Here is a 15,818-nt window from a genome sequence, read left to right as displayed (position 1 = left end):
AGATGGAGATAGATAAGTAAAGGGCAGCAGGGGGAATTCAAAAAGACGATGAACTGAGAAGCGAACGGGTGGACAAGAGAGCAACGGTGAATGAGAGGGGGAGTGAAGAGATAAATGAAAGAGCATGCACATGGGAAATAAGAATAGGTAGGCAGAAAGAGAGAGAAAGAGACACACAGAGACAGACTGCACCATCAAATGGAAAGCATTTACCCACAAGATTCGTCGTCTGGCTCTAAATGAAAACTACCTGTATATATCTTTAGATTGTCCGAACACAACCTGGTTTCCCAGAGAGAGAAGGCTGTGTTGAGTCAATCTGGTCAATATTAAGGCATCCAAAGAAACAACACAGCTCAAAAATGACCCTTTCTTAAAAAGGATAAAAAGAGATGGACGAGTTTGATGAAATGTTAAGATTCAATTCTCATAAAATAATAATTGGACTTATAATACAACTTCTTGATGCAACAGAAGAGACTCAAGATAAGACAAACAAGTATTGTATGCCTCTGTGCACCTTTTAATAGTATACATGTGGTGAAGACTAACAGAATTTAAATAATGTATTAAGTGTATTTTTGGGTGAACTGGAAGATATCACTGTATGATTCCAGTGAATAACTTCCAGTGAGAAACTAGCTGTCTTCACTTGGAGACTATTTTAAGGAGGAGTACAGAGGACTGATAGAGAGCTTCATCATGTGGTGCGATTACAGCCACCTGAAGCTAAATATCAGCAAAACCATGGAGCCTGTGGTTAATTGCAATACTTCAACCATGGATGTTGTTCTTGTTTAAAAATTTTAAAACTGGATGCTTCTCACGCATGTTCAACCAGGCAGCACAGATCGACTAAATCACCACACAATTTGTACCCATGTACCCCTCTGTTTCTGAGTTTTGGCATGGAATAATGGTCAGAAAAGTGGTTTTGCAGAACTTTAAGATGTCACAGTGAAGTTGACCTTTGACCTTTTGAATATAATATATTACTACCTCTTCATTTTATCCCCTTAGACATTTTTGTGAAAAGTTGTAATCATTATCAGCGAACGCTTGGGCGAAAGTGACCTCTGACCACCCAATTCATGGCAGTTCATTCTTGAGTTTAAGTGGACGGTCGAGCCCAATTGGAAGAAATTCCCTCAAGGCGTTCCTGAGATATCACATTCATGAGAATGGGACAGATGGACAACCTGAAAACATGACGCCTCCGGCACTGGCTATAGCTGGTGTGGAGGCATAAAAAGACAGGGAGATTGTCGGATGATACAGTAATGTGTGTAACTGTTTTAACCTCGTTGGCATGACAGGACACTGCTGTCTCTGCTCATTTAGGCAGCTGAAAAGAGTACAGACCGCAAGTCTGACAGCTGTGGAGAAGACGGGTGGGGCTGCAGCTAACCTCACACCTGACCTGTTACCTATACATCTGTCTTTTATAGAATTTTCCTATCCATCACTGGCAGCATGGCTCTCGGGGTGTCTAGGTTGGTTTAGTCTACCATTTTGGTCCAGGCAGAAATATCTTGACATCTACCCACAGTTTCCCACAGGATGAATCCTTCTGACTTTAAAGATCCACACTTTCATAGTCTGGGTTGCTCTGAGGAGGTGTTTGTCGGCTTTAACAGGATGCACCATCTAAGGCAAACAAACAAGGTGCAAAACTTGACAGAGGTGACACAGCCAAACACTGTCCGCATGTAGTGAATGGCTCAAGAGATAAAATAAATCTTGACAGCTCCTTCAAACCGAATATGACTCATATCAGTCCTATAGGTTGACCCACATAATCCAATAAACTGATCCCTTGGAAACAGCAATGTCAGAGCATTTCATCCTCATCTGCTGTAATAACTGTGTGAAATCTATATCCTCATCGCGTCAAGATGACAAACACCCATGAATTTCCACTTTCAAGTGCAGTTGGTGTGTGCTGAGGCAGGTCATTCTGCTGAATTGTAATTCCATTTTTATTGAAGAGGCAGCACACAAGGACAATCACTAAATGTGAAAGTAGACAGGAGTATAATGGGCCGTCTCTCCCTGTGGCGCCCCTTTGGAATTAAATCTGGATAGTCTTTTGGAGGATTAAACACAACACACAACCATTTACATGTAAATATATTCCTCTGCACTGCCTGCTTCTTCTCTCAAGCTTAACACACTTCTTTGGATGAAAAAAGCTCGAGCCAACAAAAAGTCTGATTTGTGGGATTGATATATGTAAAGGTGGCTTATATTCAGATGGCTGGCCCCATTTATATTCAAAATCATAAAATAGGGTTTTAAATAGTTCAATGGACTCTGCGGTAATGGTAATTGGAGCTACCCAATTTTAATGCAGAAATATAAATCTAAAACTTCTGTAAGTGGCGTACATAAAGATAATACATGTAGGAATCATCAAAATAAGATAAAATTATCCACAAAATAGGAGGAAATAATAATCTGATGTCTACTTTGCAGATATTTACTGAAGTTAGCATGCTTACCAGCTAGCCCCATCCTGTTCTGTCTCGTAATACCACTTCGTACCTCAAAAGACAAGAGTCAGATAGTACCTGACCGTTGCAAGCTCACCCAGCTCTAGATCTAATGCATGTTCCTCCCGTCCTGGGCCTAAAATCTCCTGCCGAAGGTCGAAAGCTCTTGTGCTAGCAGTGTAAACAACACCAACAATCCCGTGGTGCTCCCAGTCCTTAACACTACAGCAGCTGCACAGCTATCTCAGGTGACTAGTGAACAGCAGCGAGTTAGCAACAGTTACTGTTCACCTGCTTGCTTGATGCTGCCTATTCAAACAGATGGCCAATTCTTAAATAATGCACCTTTAAAATGGGAGCTAGTAAATACACTCATCATCTTACAGCAATTCTTTCAGTGTAACATCACTTCGGATCCACCCACACACATGCAGGCACACCTGTTTCTATATTATCTAACAGACAAACTGTAAAGTCTGATAATGACTACATCCTCTCTCTCTCTCATTCTGTCATTCCTCATCGTATCAACCAATATCTCTCCTCTTTATCTGCTTATCCTCATCTTTCACCCAAACAGCACACTAATCGATGCCCCTGACACCAAATACAGACGCAGACATTTTTATGTTTTGTTGGTAATCTAACCCCTTACACAATGAAGCTACCGGCACAAGTGCGGACAGCAGTTCTGCTTGGGCATCCACAAATCGGCAGTCTTGTTATCTGATCTCTCGGCCTCGCAGGAGGATGGAGGGAGTTCGGTCTTGACTGTTGAGATGAAATGCTGTTTGACTGTCATCTGTGGACACTGCAGCAGTAGCTGTGGCTCTGCAGACGCCCTCAGCCACCGACTTGATTAAAGCTGAGCCCTCTCACTCGGTATACCGTAAGTGCTGCCCTGTTTGTATATGGGTGCTTGAGTATGAATTGCTAAAGCGCACATCAGGTATCTGAGTCATAACAATAGGAGTATGCAGGCAGGCTTTGTGTGCATGTGTGTGCAGCCAGTTGAAATTTCATTGCGGGTACAGTACATGTCTGCACAAGCATGCCAAACTAGTGTCCTGAATCAAGAATCATGTGCTAGCCCGATGGCTCTCTTCTGGGACAGAGTAGCATGGATTAAAGGGTAACACCGGCATTTTTCATCCTCTTTTTTGTATGTAGGGTTGGAATCAAGTGTTTTATACAATGATAGAATTACTGGAGTCTGGTGAGCGATGTGGTTATCGAGAGCGATAACCACAGTTTCTGGTGAAAAAAAAGGATCTTGCTCTTTAACTAAAAGGTCTATCTCAGTAGGGATCCTTTTAAAAATGTTGTCAGACACTTGGAATAACTCTCTGGGCCTGTCAGTGTCAAAAGCAAGCACTTTAACTGGTCGTACTTTGACTGTGCGCAGTTGCCCTAAAGGATTACATGCGGCCCATTCTGCGGCTGCCAGGTGCAGCGGTGTCACTCAATCCTAGACTAATTCTAAAGACTGTCGTCCTCATTACTCACTTAGACAAAACAACATGTGAACATCAGGTGAGTTGGGGTTACAATTTAACCAAGGGCCCATTAAGCCAAAGGGGAGGAGAGAGGCTGAGGGAGCAGCAGAAACATGATGGGGGTAAGGCCGGGGGAGAAAAGGTAATAAAGGAAAAACATGAATTGGGAGGAAAAGAAGGGGATGTAAAAATTAGAAACAGGGGTGGTGGATGGGGACAAAAGAGGACACAAGAAGCAATGCAGCAGGCTTTAAGATGATGAGAAAATGAAAGAGTAGCAAATGAAAAGGAAGAATCAAGCTTACAGAAGATCGGAGGCAATATCCACTGAGAGAGAGAGAGAAACCGGGTGACTCATGTGATTCATGGGTTACAGCAGCAGCAGACAGTAAGGCTATTGAAGAGCCAAACAGGCAATAAGACAGAAATACAGAAAAGAAATTGAAAAAAAAAAGGAAAGCTGAGGAGCGGGTGAGGCTAGGGGTAATTTGCTCCAGGGTTGTTTGAGTCCCTGCCTAAGATGTCACAGCATGGTGCCCATGCCGAGCCAACCACCTCTGATGGTATTAAACTAGGCCTTCGGTGCGTGGGTGCCAGTGCCATCGCCCGCCACTGCACCTTCCAGACAGTGGACGCTGCCCAGGGCAATACGAGCCTGGAAAACCCCGGAGAAATGTTCCTACTGCTGTGGCACGAGCCCAGCAAACCCTGCAGTGGATTAACTACAGCCTGGCGTGCACACACACACACACACCACACACACACACACACACACACACACACACACACACACACACACACACACACACGCACACACACAGTCTGCGACAGCTCAGCACATTTACATTCCATTACTTTCTACCTGTGACCACCCACCCACCCACTCACGCAACACCGGGGAGAGCTGACAGGTGCTGAAGAAAGCGTCTGGATACTGAGGGGACAAGACAGTTGCTGATGATGGAAATAAATTCATGTCTTGCAAGAACAGACTGTGACTGACGGATGTAAAGAGGTGGAGATTGGAAGAAGCGAGAGTGCGAAACAAATGGAGATGTTCAGTAACCCGATCTATATAAAGATAAGTGTGAACTCACAGGATTTTACAGCCAATTCAAAGCCCACCTCTCTGTCATCTTGATGTACATCGACGCTCATTGACTGAGGAAGTGACACTGACTTTTGACACGATGGGGGATGCCGAGTCAGCGTTTCTTTTTTTAACTTCAGTTGGAGCTTCTGCATACAGAGGAGACACACACACCGTTTGTGCAAACGGAGGGAAAGACCGAGATGTACTCTTTTCAAAATGAAACTACGATTTAATTCAAGAGTTGTGTTTTATTGTCAGCTGATGAAGAATTAATTTACCACTGGGTGCCATGACTCCCTCCCACCAACTAAACCAAGCCACTGGTCAACTATAGGATGAGAGACACACACAGAGAGAGAGAGAGAGAGAGAGAGAGAGAGAGCGCAGCTTTAAACAGAGGGCAGAGCGTAGTAAACAACTGCAACTGAATGGCTGCAGACAATGCTCTGCTTTATTTCCCGTCTTGGTCATATACAGTGAGTGGGAGGCTGGGATCAGAAGTAACACAATAACAACGTGTTGCTTGTTACAGCACTGACGCTCTAATGCCCACTTGCTATGCTATGCTGCAACAATGACTTGGCAGAGTTTGGGACCACACTGTATTCATAATTATACACAGCATAAAAGCCACTGTGTGTGATCTGGAACAACAGAAATCCATCTGACAGTTGGTATTTCAGGGTCTGAAGATGTTTAAATTCAACTAAATCATGTCCCTGACTCACTATAAGCAAGGACATGGTGATAGTGCAGCAGTCTGAATCTTCCTCAGCACCGGCTTAGCAATCACTGAGAACACTGCGTCAGTGAGACGGTCTGTTCTGTGCTGTTTCTTTTACACTGCAATAAAAAAAAACTGGCTGTGTGCTGATGATATTGTTAGCAGCAGGGCAGATTGGGTAGGCGAGGGGGTTGGATAGATGATGGTTCATGACACAGTCCAGTGTGAGGTAACTGACCGGCCTCAAAAACCCCGGAGGGCACGTCTCGCCTTTCCCGGATCATTAAAAATGCATCCCCCAGGGAGGATCGGGTGGCACCGAAACAAGCAAACAAAAACACCACTGCATTAATAATGGAGTGACTAAGCTACATACGCACAAATATGCACATACCCAGTACAGTTTGGATTACTTGTACCTGTCAGAGATAAGACAGGTAGCAAAAATCCTCACAGTCATGACGCTTTTTTCATTCACAGCTTGACTATTACACAAACATACAAGTTCATTTGATTGGGCTGCTGCTGGATTGTATATTCTGGCTGTTTAGTGTAATATCTACATAATAATATCTAAAGCCATCAAACAACTTTCTACCGGATGATTTGTAATGAGTCGAGCTGTGAGTCAAGATTTTCGATTTAGCCTCCCTGAAAGAGGCTTAACCAAAATACCCGACTGTCGTTCCGCCTGAGCTCAGCTGCTGTTTTTGCTGGTCTAACCAAAATGTCAGCTGCTGTATAGCTGCTGTAGCAGAGTGTTAGATCTCTCTTCCAACAAAACCCTGTTCTCTCCCATTATGCCCAGCCACAGATTGCATAATTAGGAAGTTGACAGCCAGCTTCACTAGAAAAATCAGAGCAGAAGATAGCTGATGCTTAAGAATGTAGCAAGAGATGTACAGAAAGTTACACACATAACATGGAAAAATAAAATTTAGTGGCAGTTATATGTTATGTATTAGGTTACATGTTTTTGGATACTTTTATGCAATCATTGACAAAGATAGGAACAGAAAGGACTTATATGTTTACCTAATGGAGGCATCCACTGCAGCACATCCACTGAAGGAGGCTAAGCTGTAGCAATGCTATACAGACCTAAATGCTATTTAAAACTGACACAGCCAAAATCCATGTCAGTATTGGTTCCAACATTTGAGCAGTGCTGTTTCACATATACCATCAGCCAGAAAGACAGACAGCCCTAAAGTAGAGCAATCCTTTCCATCAGAAAACACGGTCAGAAAGCTAAGTGCCTGGCTGGGGGCCATCTCATTTGAGCTTGTGAAGCACAAGACTGTTCCAGATAAGGATGGCGTTTCAATCATACAGATGTTTACTGTTGATGCATGGATGTAACAACATTGTAGGATTTGAGCAGTCATGTACAGCAGTGAGGACCGGCCAGAACTCACATCCTGACAAAAAGCTTGCAGTCTCTGGTCATGTACTGTATTAAGGGCAGACAAATGAGCTTTCAAATGCTCAAAAGAAATAACTGTCTCTAAATGCCTGGTACAGTAAGTCTGTGGAACAGCACTGGGAGGCTGCTAGTTGGCATTTTCTCTGTTTCTAAGCATCAGCGACTTTGTCTTTATGTTCTTTCATGCCTCACCACGGTACAAGATGAGCCTCTGAATTGGTTTGATGTGCTGCAGCCTGAAATGCAAACCCGCATACAGCAAAAGTACAAGGAAAGGAATGTGCGCAGGTTGAGGAGGGCAGACTGGGGGCACAGCAGACTCAAATTTAAAGGGACAGTTTACCCCCAAAATCAAAAATACATATTTTCCTTTTACATATAGATCTATTTATCTGTCTAGGATGTTTTGGTGTTGCCAAGTTTGGAGATATCGGCATATAGACATATATATAGACATATCATGACCTGGTTACTCAGTATAATCCACAGAACTTGTAGGAACTTTCTACTAAACTACGACTGCCAACTCAACCCCGCAGAGGAAGTGTGCATCACCACCTAGCTAGCTAACGTTATATATCTTGGTGGCGGAGAATGCCCCTAATGTTTACATCCAGCTCTGTAACAAGCAAAAGCCTCGTGTTCATGATTAGAACACGCTTCCTGTTGCGCGCTGATACGGGTGGCATGCCATCTAACTCCATTATATTCAAGAGAAGGCAGACATAAAGAGATAAATGGATATACAGGTACAGTGCAAGGTAAAATATGTATTTTTGATTTTAAGGTGAACTGTCCTGGTTCATGGAAGTCATACACTCTTTGTAGTTGTTTTGTATCTCTTTATGACTGAGCTTTTTTGTCTTGTTATTGTGCATGTCTTGTTTCAAGATTCATTTATTGTACTACTGTGCAAAACAACAACAAAAACCAAACCAAAAACAAGAATTTGTCATTGTTGTTTGTCTATTTGTGGTTGTCGTGCATGTCTTTGTAGTTGTTTTGGTATCTTTTTGGTTCTTTGATTTATTTTGCAACAAGAAATGTTAACACACTTCTTCCAGAGGAGCTATAGGGCCCATAGGCCTGTTCAGTAATCTATCCATGATACAAACAAGCCAGCTACCTATCACCTTCTGAACTGGGTGTACTCAGGATGGCATTTGCCCCTGGGGGGGGGGGAGGAAACTGTCACATAAGTGGCCTCATATTCCCTCTGTGTTTATAAATACAGGAAACTACATCTCAAAAACAAAATACAAAAGAATGAGCACAACCATCCTCAAGTTTCAGAACAACACACCAGTAAAAGACATTCATAAAAATATACAAAGTCTTGCAGCTACACAGACAAGAGCACACATCTATCATATTGATTATGGCTCTGAGCTCAGATCTATGCTACTCAGCATTCCACTAACGGTGCAGCAGCAGAATCTAATGGACAAAATGCCAGTCTCTTTGATCCAGTAACAGACATCATGCAGAGTGGAGGGGCTGATTACAGAGCCACTTCAGTGGCCATTTAACCAGTGCTCCACTCATCACATCTGTTTAATTCCATTAAGATATCACAGTGTCTCAACTGATGAAAATGCAGTTGCTCTACAGGCACAAAAAGTGTCATTAAAAAGACGATATGAATGCCATTCACGTAAAGAGGGAGAGAGGAAAACAAGAGGAGACTGACACAGCAGACATCATGTGGCGAGAGAAGACTTCTTCTGTCAAACTCCTGGGGTGCGGTTCAACAAAGAAAGAAAGAAAACAAACTGCATGGAAAGAAATCTGCAACAAGTGCGAGATGGTTTAAGCTTTCAAGGCTGGTATTTCTAAAGCCCTGAGACAACCACACAGGGACTCTGAACGCTGGCTGAGTGTGTGTGATACCTTCAGATCAAACTTTGTATTCTCGATGTCATATCAGCTGCAGAGAACATACTCTGACAACAGGACTTCACAAAGTGAATCCATTTCAATACAATACATTGATCTATACGTCTCAGACTGAACAACCACACTGGAGGTAGTAATGTCAAGGATAAAACAAGTTGCTTGAATGAACATGAGATCCAATTCTCCTCTGTAGGTCAGTGCCTCCGGGAGGAAAGGCTGCCTTCGCCTTGGGTGGCTCAAAGCAGTCACATCTCACTGGGTCAGTAAGGATGTTACAGCTAAGTGAAAGGATGTGGAAGTAATCATTATTATAAAAAACAAAGCCCTCCATGTGTAGTATCAACACAGCAGCAACTCTGTGGATATGTACTTGCTCCAGCTTCACATTACTTTGAGCTAAATGCTAAATGTTAGCATGCTAACGTGGTCCCAACGACAATTCTAATATGCTGATGTTCAGCAGGTATAATGTTCACTATGTTCACAAGCTTAGTTTAGCGTATAAGCATGCTAATTTTTGCTAATTAGCTATCGGCCTACAATTGATGATTATTTTCATTATCGATTAAGCTGCATTATTTTTTACAATCAATCAATTACAATCATTTACTCTATAAAATGTCACAAAATCATCACAAATGGTCATCACAATTTCCTAGAGCACAAAGTGAACACTTCATATTGCTACTTTTGTCCAACCAACGGTCCAAACCCCAAAACTCTTTATTTACTATCAGAAATGACAGAGAAAAGCAGAAGCTGGAACCAGCAATGGCAATATATACTCCTGTTGAGACATTTCACACAAGTGTGAACTTCATGGTGGCTCTTGAGGAAAGTCAAGTTATTACCAGCGTCATTAGCATTAATCGTTTTGGTATCATGGATCTGTGCACAACAATTTCGTGCCAATCCATCCCGTAGATGTTGAGACATATCAAGCTAAACATGTCACTCTCTTGGTGGCGGTAGATAAATAAAGATATATATTGCCCTCCAGAGACCCGTGCATCTAGCATTGCAAAAAACAAGATGTATAAAGTCAACACAATTATAGTTTCCTATGAGCATCTGGACTTGTTTTTCATTTTCTCAAACAGAAGTCAGCGTGCATGCTTACAAAAATGTTGCCAAAAGCTGGTTGTGTGTCATCTTCTCCCTGTGGCTGCCATGATGATTTCTAAATTAATTAAGCTTTCAAAGCCGGGATGTTCAAATTATTTATCCGCTTTTCGGGGCAGGACTAAGAAATATTACACGAAGGGGAGGGAATATTAAGTATCAGATTAGAAGACAGCAGTTTTTTTTTCAGTTTCTTCTCTGCCGTCTCCTCCCACAGGGGTCAAGCTGGACTCGTGTGGGGCAGAGGACTGAGAAAATAGCTTTGTCTCTTTCACTATATAGACGAACAAAAGACAGAACCCTGTTTGTTCCTCGTGTGCTGAGAGGAGGGGCGAGTATGATGGAAAAGTGGGAGGGGTGCATGTCTAATTGTGCTTGTGCATCTGTGTGAAGGGGGGCAGTGCCTCTCTTGAATATTCCATATGATGAACGAGCGTCGGTCCTTTTCACAGAAAACAGAAGCCTTGAAGCCACAGACAACACTAGAGGAGCATATTCCCCTCCTGTTCAACCTCCATGGGACAACACGCTTTGTAGTGGTCACCTTCACTTCATAATGGAAATAAAATTTGCTTAACTTGTCAAGAAAAAACATGTTTAAAATAATCAAAAACAGGCTAAATGGTATCAAAAACATACATTTATATCACTTTTGAGGCTATTTTTGGGCCGGATAATATAAGTTGTGTTTTCATGCATGTGTGGCGGGTCCTGAGGGGCAAAAAAAAGACAAAGACGCAAAAGGACACACATTGCAGAGACAGTGCATGGGTAATTAGTGAGCCAACATCACGTTTTCCCCTCAGAATAACTGGGCTAATTGTTCTGGTTCGTTACAGCATGTTAATAGGATTGATCTTCAACCTGTGGAATGTTTGCGTTAGCTCGAAAATCTTTCATACATAAACCTCGCTCTCTCAATCACCACTGTGTTGCCCTTACATGTTACCAAGACACACACACACACAAACACACATCGCTTCTGTGTCAACAGGCTAAATATCTCAGAAATAAAAGTAGATTTAAAAGACTTAAAAAATGAAAAAGGGCAACGTAAAATATGTTGTTTACTACTACAAATGTTAAGCTTATTGATTCAAAATGCTTGAGGATAAAGACTGAAAAATATTTCCAGTAATCTTTCAAATCCATCTTTCCAATCCACAAACAACACTGGCTGCATTGTGTCCAACTCAGCACTGAAAACGGTATCAAAATACTTCAAGGGACATGATAACAATTCTGCTTATTGAAAAAGAAGAAGAAATGGTGTGTAGGAAGTAGGCAATATGGCTGCATTTTCACCCGAAACAATGACCTTACTGTGGTATAATCACCACCTTTGCTGCCCCGGTGAAATCCTTGTGGGATGGAAGATAAAAATATATGTACTGTAATCTCTTACCACAAGTCTCCTGATACCACTGCGCATAATGGACACAACAAGGTTACATACTACACACAAACAGACACCAGGTCCCCAGCAGTATATATGATGGATTTTTGTAGAACTGACCACTGAAATTTTCAAAATATCCTCAACAAACTGCTCCATGAAACGCTTCCTAATTTTAAAAGACGGTGATGGAACAGCATGAGAAAAACAAACAAAGTATCTTGTGTGAAAACTGTGTGGGTGCAGAACCAGCATGACTAACACATGCACAGATGTTCTTCTCATGAACACGTCAATTTCCCAGAGGGCGATGTTTTGACCCTGAAGCTCTGCATCACAAAATAGCTACAACCCCCGTCATCAGAGAGCAACGGCTATCTTATCTACAAGATAGCAGACTGTATTAAAGGAAGAAAATTTGTAAAAGAAGGCACTTTATAAAGGCTTTACGAGGATAAAGATTACTGAAGTCAGATCACACAACCTCAAATATATGTGAAAACACCAAAGCTAAACACAATGAGTAGTTCAACGGTTACTAAAAATACGAGCCCAAAAAAAAAAGGGAGCTCTGAATACGATATTAACTCTCTGTTGTTTTAACCTACTTTGGATAAGAGCTGCACAAGGGCTTTTATGTTGGATTGTGTTCACTGTGTTTACACAATTAAGGCTTCCACAACAGTTTTGTTCAGAAGCCCAACTTACTGTGATGGGAGCAGTGCTGAAGCAAATCTTTCTCTTTGGAGGGACGTCCTCTTTGTGTTCTTCTGGTAGACCTGGAATCTCTGTCAGGTCAGAGCCCGGGTCGTAGACAATATCCTCATCGTCTCCGTAGAGGTCGTCCTCGGGATCCGTGCAGCTTTCCCCCCAACCCTGGTAACAGGCGTCCCCGTCTGCGTTAAAAATCACCCGCTCGTTTCCCGTGTATTCCTCATCAGGATCTTCCATCTGCTCCTTGGGAGATTCAGAGGCCTTGTCTTCTCTCGAACCATACCCGTCCTCCTGGCTTTCCCCAGCAGGTGTATTTGGGGTCGGTAATGGCTCAGGGGTTGTATCTTCGAAAGTTTTGTCTTCTGTAGGTTTTGAAGTTTTGGACACCCCCAGATCCTCAATATGTTTTCTCGTTTCTGTATGTTTCTCCTCTTCTTCATAAGAGCCATTGACCTGGGTTCCATTGGTGGTGACCCCAGGAAGACAGCGTTTATCTCCACCCGTAGTCTCAACCTTGTCTGCTTTGACTTTTTCCTCTTGTGGTACTGGTTTCAGCTCCGAAGTCTCTGTCCCAGGACTTGGGCTCAGAAGGTCCTCCGAAGACGAGGACGTGGGAAACCTCCCCCCTACCTTGCTCCGGTAGCTTCCACGTACTGGAGATTGTCGTGAATCATCCTCACTGAGGTCACCTCCGTGGCGTTGGAACCCATCGGGTGAGTAGAGGGCCCGTCTGCTGACTCCTTTGTAGGACACACCTTGGTTTTGGTGGTCGGCGTTCTCAAAAACAGCACTGAGTTGACTAACAGTTGGCGAGGACGCCTCATTTCTGGAGCAAAGCGAGTCCAAGGAGTCTGTGCTGCCTCTGTTAGACCTCGCACCTCGCCAGTCATCAAGGTGCTCATGGGAACCCCTTTTATCACGTCCGGATGGAAAGACTGGTGATTGGGACTGGTCACGTGACTGCTGCTCAAACAGCTTCCTGGTTTCAGAGAACTTTGCTCCAGCACCTCCAATCCTTTCAGATGATGAGGAATGCTGGAGTTTTATCACCGATCCATCGGCCTTGTTGATGAAGTTGGTGGGCTTGACCAGCTTTTGCGGCGAGGATTCATCACAACCCTTGGCTTTAGCTGAGGGAGTTTCTGTGCCCATCTGCATGAACATGTCCTTAATGCGACTGACATGGCTGCCATATTGGCGGCCCCTCGGCTGTTTCACCCGCTCAAGGTCTTTGGGCTTGGAGTCTCCATCGATCCGAGGCTGGTCAAAGGCCTTCTTGAGTGCCTGAAACTCAGCCCGGTAGGCATTGCGGTGGGGGGAGGCACTCCGGAGGCTGGTCCTCTCCCCCGAGGCCTCCGTCTTCAGCATGATGATGTCTTTGGATTCAGAGGGGATGTCAGCATCGCCGTGGCCTCATTAGAAAGTGGGAGTGAGGAGTCTAGTTTGACCTACTGCGGCGCTGCCTAATCTGATCCAGCTGATGTTAAAGTTCCTTTAGGCACATTCACACCTGCAGAGATAAAAAAAAAAAAAAGAAACAACATAAATAAGATAGAAACGTTTTGTAACACTGCACCATTATGTGAGTTCAAGAGAGATTCAAACATGAACACAATATTAACACACGCTCAAAGTGGCACTTTTTGATCAAAAGCTTGTCAGGAGATAATTTTCACCATCACTAATGCAGAAACATGGGGGCCAAATGAATTTCAGATGCATGCAATGATGAACTAGTTATAAGAGCATACTGGACTCCAGAAGCACTCTGATGATGTTGTCTTTTCAGCACTGCTGCACTGTTTACCTTCTAAAAATCAATACTTACTTACTGTAGACAACAGTCGAAAGATTGGAGCCCTTCATGTTTAAACTGGAGCTATATTGTATGAAATATTGCTGTTTTCCTCTCTTCTCTCTCCCGCTCCCTATGTTTTCTATAGTAAGCTGTGACCCCTGTGCACAGCCCAACCCACAGCTCTCTAAACCATCACTGACATTATAGTGGTTCCTCCTAAATGTCAGCCCTCCAACAAAGCATTGCCTGGTAGTTACAACCTTTACTGCACATAGGAAATGCACCAAAAATGTGTTGATACCATCCCAGGGACCAAAAATAGAAAACATTTCATGAACTGAGAGACTTGCTTGAGATTATGCGTTCGCCCACCAGTGACAGTAATACTGGGTTAGAGCAGGGAAGCATTGAGTTAAATATTCCATACATACAGCCATTAATGTTTAATCCTGTTTGGAAAATGCATCCCACAAAGAGGCAGATGAAATATGACACAATAAAGCTGAGATTTGGGACACAGAGAATCCATTAATCTAAGTTGTCCTGAAACCCACAGCCTGCATTGATGGTATGGATGCATCAGCAGCAGCAGCAACAGCAGCAGTGGCTGAAACCTACATGTCCTGGTTCAATATTCATTATTCACCATGCCGGACTCTTGCTGCTCCATGAAATCCTTGTGCATAAAAATAAATAATTAAATAATAACAATAATAATCATCCGTTTGAACTTGAGGAACACCCTGTGTTTTGCACGGAGGAGAAATAAAAAATAAAGTTAGAGGTGAAAGATGAAAGATGAAACTGGGGCTTTAACATTGTGTGTCAGTGGGATCAGACAAACAGGCAGAGCCCCGCACATCAGCCACACCGCACACAACATGACAGCTCAGGTTTCCCCCTTTTCTCACACTATCAAACATTTATCTATTCACATATTTCCCCTCTCGTGCAGATTTTCATTTAACAGTATAAAAAACAACACTGACCTCGTCTATGATCGACAAATAAAGGAAGCAAGTTGAACTGTTGACCACAAACCGCACAGGCAGCGATGTTGCTCCAATGTTACAAAAACAAAAGAGTCGGACTTACATTCATGGCTCCGGCTTCGTTTTGACGCGTGATGTGAATAAACTGTAATCCAAAGGGCGCACTCGCGGGGAATACGGATGCTCTCGCTGCAAAAGCCTTCGTTATAAACATGTTATCCCATACGCTCGTAAATAGTCCGGGGACGGAATCGCCACTACAGGAGACGCGTTGGACACACCGGAGCCGCTACAACGCCATTGCAGGCAGTGGATGATGCTGCTGCCAGGCGCACTGGAGGGGTGTCGGTGCGATTTGGCAGCTCATCTCACTGAGGGCTGCACTGTGGCTGCGTCTGCAGGAGGGCAGCGTCCGATATGCGTCTGCGGCGGTGGCAAAGTAAACACACTTAGCTGTAATGATAGCCGGTGGTTTTGCGAGCGTAAAGCCTCATGTGACAGGTGCTAAAACCTGAACTGCGGCAATGGTTTGGTCCGATAATCTGCTGCGCGGAGGGGGTTTCAGCGAGCTGCAGTCTGGCATAAATACCAGCACACAGCAACTGTAACTTCACTGGGCTGCTTATTGTTCATCAGTGGGGTTTTTGGGGTGGGGTAGATGGGGTCAAG

The 15,818-nt window shown here is 43.4% G+C and overlaps 1 protein-coding gene across 4 annotated transcripts in view; it reads right to left on the bottom strand.

Moving 5' to 3' along the window:
• Positions 1-15,649, bottom strand: part of ppp1r9a (protein phosphatase 1, regulatory subunit 9A) — a 52,298-nt gene extending 36,649 nt beyond the window's left edge. For 3 of the 4 annotated variants that reach the window (XM_084379838.1, XM_084379841.1, XM_084379840.1), the window contains exons 1-2: positions 15,253-15,649; positions 12,354-13,869 (exon numbers count right to left, since the gene is read on the bottom strand). In XM_084379838.1, coding sequence (XP_084235964.1) covers positions 12,354-13,727 — 1,374 coding nt within the window. In that variant the 5' untranslated portion in view covers positions 13,728-13,869; positions 15,253-15,649. The other variant, XM_084379839.1, reaches the window with a different exon arrangement.
• Positions 15,650-15,818: the final 169 nt, after the last annotated feature.

The sequence above is a fragment of the Pagrus pagrus genome (assembly GCF_965226575.1).
Source record: "Pagrus pagrus genome assembly, chromosome: 17".
Taxonomy (NCBI): Eukaryota; Metazoa; Chordata; class Actinopteri; order Spariformes; family Sparidae; genus Pagrus; species Pagrus pagrus.
The sequence above is the reverse complement of the archived record's forward strand: the minus strand, read 5'-3'. Positions and strand labels throughout refer to the sequence as shown.